This window comes from Rhinolophus ferrumequinum, chromosome 3, assembly GCF_004115265.2.
Source record: "Rhinolophus ferrumequinum isolate MPI-CBG mRhiFer1 chromosome 3, mRhiFer1_v1.p, whole genome shotgun sequence".
Classification (NCBI taxonomy): domain Eukaryota; kingdom Metazoa; phylum Chordata; class Mammalia; order Chiroptera; family Rhinolophidae; genus Rhinolophus; species Rhinolophus ferrumequinum.
Genome location: NC_046286.1, coordinates 24,362,129 through 24,368,408, shown reverse-complemented (window position 1 = coordinate 24,368,408; position 6,280 = coordinate 24,362,129). Strand labels below are relative to the sequence as shown.

The window sequence follows — 6,280 nt, the reverse complement described above, 5'->3', positions numbered from 1 at the left end:
TAAGATTTCTTATTGAACTACAGCAGTGAGGCTGCTTCTAATATTTCACTTCTTTTTAATACAACAGAGACCTACATTTCTATGCTTGGCTTTCCAAAGCTAACTTAATTCTGTGGTTAAAACAACCCCATGCAGCACTTGTTCTTAATATTGAGAGAGAGAGAGAGAGAGAGAGAGAGAGAGAGAGAGAGAGAGAGAGAGAGAGAGAGAGAGAGAGAGGTGTGGTTTTGCAGTTCACGGATAAACTGGTAGGCCATCATCAGATTCCTGTTGAGAACTATATATGATAAAAGGAATAGCAAGCAGATGGTTTCAGAAGGGAGAGATTTATAGGGGTAATTTGTAATGGAATAAAACTATTTTCTGAACTAGGTAATAATAACTCACACAGACAAGTAAAGGTTCAGAGGGTATCTCACTAAATTATATATTACTAAATATTCCAAGAAACCTTTGCTCAGCAGCCTGAAATAAAAATCTGATCAGCTGACATTTTTAAGTTCCGACGATCTGATCCTGTTTAAATCCTTTTCACATTGCTGCAGTTTTTCACAGGATTTAAAATGTGGTACTTCCAACAGTCCAGTTTTCTGAATACAGTATTCTCTTTTCAATTTAGTTAATACCTGATTCAAGAGGATAAAGGGAAAATACTCCTCTTCACCAGGAAAAGAGGACTGAAACAGACTAATATTTTTTTTTTACATAATCTAAGGTAATAGGTGAGGAAGCGTTACATTCCAACCTGGGTCTGTCTTCTGAGAGCCCAAATCCTCTGGGTGGGTGAGCAGAGACCACAGGGAGGAAACCAGTGAGATAAGGGCCTCCAAGAGGACACTGCTCCGTGATACACAAAGTGCATGGCAAGGAGACTCAGACATTAATCTAGTATGTCTGAAATCATCCACAACATTTACCCAAACACAATGCTGGACCTAAAACGAAGGGGTTACTATAAGGGTCAGAGTATTTACTACTGAAGTTAATGAATTTACCAAACCTATTTGGCAACTCACAGCAATCACAGAAGTGGGAAGTTATGGTGTTGGAGGGTGGAATGAAGAAACGCTTCAGACTTTCCTTATGACCTTCTTGGATTAGGAATTGTCTGCTCTTCAGGAACCAACCCCGGAGTGAATGGAAAATGACAGCAGAGAAGAAGTTGCCATTATTTTACATAACAAAGCACTACTATTTGTTAATTAACTGGCTCCACCAATTCTGTTCCTCTTAATTCCTGAGTCACAATCATTTCAGCAGTGTTTGCTGACACTCAAAGGAGCAAAAATTGTCCTTGCTGATGTGGAACAACCAATGGCCAACTCAAAGAAAAAAAAAACAAGTTTAAAATCCCGATTGGTGATTTTACAGTGTGTTGGATATTCCAAAATACCTCTTTAAAAATTGAGATAATGTCTAATCTGTTATGACATTATATGACTCTTGCAATTACACACAGATACACTCATATACATTTTGATATTTATTAACAAAAATGGGCCAGAAAAGGGTTGGATCAAACTTATAAGGGTTAAAATAAGTTGTTTTCAGTTGTATTGTTTCTAGGGGGCTGTAACTAGTCTAGAAAGCTATTTTACTTCCTAAAACAGGACTTAAATCACACTATTTAAGTGATAGATTTCAAGAGAAATTCTTCTTCCCTTCTGTCAAAGCAAAATATGGTGGAGGTCTTTGTTTTTATCTGCAAGCCTGCTTTCCTAAGATGGATTTCCTAAGAACGTGGATGGATTGGGGTGGGATGGGAAGGAGGGAGAAGTTAGACAAAAAGATTAAAAAAGAAAAAGGCAAAACTGTTAAAAGTGAGGACTGAAAGCTAGTGAGGAAAAAGGATCACTAACTGCCCAAAAATCATTCACTGAAATAATCCTCTAGTCCCTCCATATCCACTCCCAGAGAGGAATTTAGAGAAGCCAGAGCAGATGACGCATCCTTTGTTTTCTGGACACTTGGTTTGGGTTGAGGAGTTTCTGGTTGGATGGATTCCTTCTTGATGTCTTTACCACCACTTAGAATCCTTTGGCTCTCAATAAAGAACTGATTAGGATGATTCAATGAAAAGCCACAATCATCGACCTGTACAGGAAAGTGAATGTGTTAATACACAGCAAAAGTATAAATAAAAGAGCTTCAACAATGGTCCCAGATTTCATTAAAAATCTACTTAACACCTGAAACATGGATCCTAGCAGTTCTCATTCATAGCACTCAATCCACTGCTTACATTTCATTCAGAGGGAGCTTCGCCACTACCTAAACATTAGTGACTCACGCATTTATATTTCCAACTCAAACCTCTGCACTTTGCTCCGGTTCCCTATCCAACATCTAGTTTCTACTCAGCATCGTGAATGGCTCAGAGGCATTTCCAAGCAAAATCCCTGGCACATTGTCAGACAGTAAATTATTTGCTGTTAAAAATGAAGCATCTTTAAACATTCCAGAACCAGAGGGGATGGATATAAACACAGACACAGTTTTGATACTGGCCCATGATACCACTGATACATTAGAGCTTATTTGTAAGTCTGGCATAAGTAATCCAATTTAGCATAATACAAACTCTGAAAAAGCACCTAATTTAATGTAATTTCTACATTCCAATCTTGGGCTTTTTCTGATCTTACTTTATATAGAAAATCTTTTTCTTTTTGTAATTTTCATTGTGGCTTAATGCAAACATGACCAGGTTCATAGTTTTATGCTATTTATTTTCTCAAATGCTATCACTAAACTTGAAATTAAATTTTGAATGTTCTTTCAAATTACCCCTTACCGTGTGCCTTTAGTACTCAGTGAGCCTTTGAAGGTATCAATACTTTCTTAATTTGAAGATTCAGCAAGCCCTACTTTTTCTACATTTTGATTCTAAATTTTACTAATGGTGAACAAAAACATAGTCCTTAATAGTAGCAAAAGTTATTTAATTCCTACTCGGTGCCAGACTTTGTTCTAGGTGGAATAAACACACACGCTCATCCAGATGTATACACCCGGTTAACTTCCATAGGAGCCCTCTGAAGGTAGATTACCAATATTTTCCCAGTTTTTCAGATGAAGCATCTGAGAAAGAGAGAAATTAAGTAACTTGCCCAAGATCACACTGACAGGGCTGGAGACGGCCTATGAATTAGCAGAGTCCATGCTCATAACCAGTAGAATATGCTGTGCTGCCTTGTTCTTGTGCCAAGGTCAACAATTTCATATTGCATTCATTCCTTAAAACTTGTAAACCTTTACTGTCTCGTGGTGCCTCCTGTTGGGGTGTGGCATAAGAACATAACACTCACAAGGAAGTTTCTCCTGAAATGTGACCCTCTTGCCTGAGTCCCTTTCTTCACATTCCACCAATTTGTCAGACTGAATTGATCACAACCTAATTCAAATCCCTGCCCTCCCTGCCTTCTGCAGTTGGACTTGACGACAAAAAGAATACCCATTTGCTTGAGTTAGTTACTCTGTTTTTTGTTGTTGTTGTTGTTGTTAGGGGGTATTCTCACTTCATATTTGTTTATAAACTGAAAAGCCATTACACTTCTTTTGGACGTCTGTCTTATAATTATCAACCTTTTTATGTCTCACTCTTTGTACTGAAATGACTTGCACACAGTAGATACCTAATGAACATTTGGTGCGTTGGGTCCAGAACTAACCAGTTATGCCAGTCATATATTTCACATGTTAATTGAAGACTTAGTATGTAGAAGGCCATGCTGTAAGCTAGAAGTTTTTCAGCATACAAGAATGCATTTGACTAAGACTAACTCTAAATAAATGTCCAGCCTAGTAAGTAATATACTTAAAAACCTCTGTAAAGAATGAAGAAATGGTAAGAGTCACAGATAAAGGCCTATTATACTCTAGAGAGAAATTCTGGCTGGGGAGATCAAGGAAGGCTTTGTGAGGGACGTGCTATAGGAGTGGAGTCTGGAAAGACGGAGAGAATAAAAGCCTAGATAATGACATCAAGGGCAATACAAGCAGCAGGACCCCATGAGCAAGGTAAAGAGGGCATGTCCCTGGAAAGCAAGTCGTTTAGGAGGCCTGGTGTGAAAGGCATATGAAGGGGATAAGAGGAAATGAGGTTGGAAAGACAGGCTGGGGCCAGACCTTGGAGAGCCTTGAAAACCAGGGTAAATAGTCTAGACCTAATTCTGTAGGCAACAGGGAGCCACTAAAAATCCTTAAGGAGGGACATGATGTGATTAGAGTAGATTAAAGCAGATTAGCAGGGGGTTAAAGGATTTGATGTTATGGTCCAGAATAAACCATCTTAACAGGTGAACCAATAAATAGAAACAAGGTCTTTTCTGGTTAATACTTGAGTACCCCAGGATTCTCTGATTCTCTCTAGTCAGTTGTTGATACATGTTGGGCTGATGGTGTTACAGCAACCTCAGGGTACAGCAGGTTGATAATATATAGAGTGATTTAAGAGTTATTACTCATGACTAAGAACAACTTTTTATCTGCTATTTTGCTACTCAATTTCAAAATGTTTCTGAATATTTTATGATACGTCTATAATTTTTATAAACAATGAAATCATTTGTGAACTTCTTTATTATATCCATTTTCATCCAATTCATTAAAAACTAGGCAATCTAATATAAAGTTTGCATTTTGCAGTGTTTGATGAAAAGTAAGTTTATTGCCTAGCACATTTCAATAAGAAGGTTTTATATTTTATAACTAGAGAATATTATATTGGAAAGAACTTGGGGATCCTTTAAATTGAACTTCCATGAACAGACTAGGAAACTGAGGCCTAAAGAGATTACATGGTTTATGCAAAGTCACAGAACTAGTAATTGGTTTTGTCTGAATTAGAATTCAGGCCTTCTAACTCAATCACTTGCTCTAAAATTTGTTTTTAGAGGTTTTTATGCAAAGTCTAACAAATGTACAATCATAGCATTATAAATGCTAGAGTTAAACCTGGCTCTAAAGATTATAAAAAGCATAGTGGTATTAGTTCATGCAAAAAGAATCTAGCACCATGTTCTGTAATTACATATTGGAGATTTTCTACACCTTGTTTCAAATTATTAAAATTTTCAGTACATCTGTCCAGAAAAGATGACTCTCTGGATTAAACTGAATTATTAGACTGTCATGTGGACAAGGAGAAATATGGTGATTTTTATATCGTGATCAGTTTCCTCATCAGTGAAATGGAGACAGTAACAGTGGCTATGCCATAGGGTTGCTATGGAGAGAACCCAAGAAACAGAAATGTAAAAATAATTATTGGTTCTCTGAAATCTAAAGTAAATGCTTTGGAAAGACTCAAGAAAGGCAAATCACTTAGAAAAAAAAGTTGAATTCCCAAAAGATAGGGAAAAAGATTATGTTTTTTGCATGTATCTTTAAGTCCTTTTTCACTTTAAAGAAACCCAAACTGAAATTTGGTGGTAATGTATTTTTGGGTATAGTTTAAGAAAAAAGATGGAATTGAATTAGAATCCCCAAACTATACTCAAATAACAAACAGTGCCCTTACATCAAAAGATTAGCAAATAAATGATATTTAAATATTTTAACTTTAAAATGTTTAAGGAATGCTTTTTTATGAATCCCCATTTTAATTAATATTCTCATTAACCAACTAACAGTGCCAAGCGTCTTGAAATGAGGGCCTGTACCACGGTTCTGTGTGATGTTATGTTTTTCAACTTTCTCCCTAAGGTCTACAATTGCTCTTTCTTAACTCATTTTGTTAAGATCCTTTCACTGAACTTATGGTCTATTAAATTGCTTGATAGCATGATGAAATTATGAAGTTTCCTTCTTTTCCCTGGATTGTGTTTTCTTCTAGGATAGGTTCTTTGTCTTTGGAGTGTTTCTTTCCCTTTTATTTTTAGCTGAAGGAAGTGTACAGCAGGTCCTGCAATAAGTCGTCTCATTACAATACTGATGAGATGCCAGAGGTTCGAACCTAAATATTGTTTATATCCATAAGCTTATGGTAAAATTGTTTCATTTAAACTTTCACATTTTGTTTAAAGTCACAGAACCTACTTACAACATTAAGGGAGGACTTATTATATATGGAAGTCATTCAGTTTCCTTTTATCTTGCTCAGGAAAATAAACTTGTTTGGGGTGGAAGGGCAGGAGCATACACCAAACAGAATGAAAACAGATTTTGCTTTAAATCAAATTACAAAAAGTAATAGAGAAATAGAGTACCCCTATTTCACTTATTTCTGCTTGGGAGTCAGTAGCTGTTTCCTTTATTCATTTAAAAACAAAGGTAAGAA

General features: G+C 36.4%; 1 protein-coding gene across 1 annotated transcript in view; it reads right to left on the bottom strand.

Moving 5' to 3' along the window:
• Positions 1 to 1,240: 1,240 nt before the first annotated feature.
• PRIM2 (DNA primase subunit 2) overlaps positions 1,241 to 6,280 on the bottom strand; it is a 191,365-nt gene continuing 186,325 nt past the window's right edge. Inside the window, exon 14 of the mRNA XM_033102426.1 lies at positions 1,241 to 2,094. Within this exon, the coding sequence (XP_032958317.1) occupies positions 1,870 to 2,094 (225 nt within the window). The 3' untranslated portion in view covers positions 1,241 to 1,869. The remainder of the gene's footprint in view (positions 2,095 to 6,280) is intronic.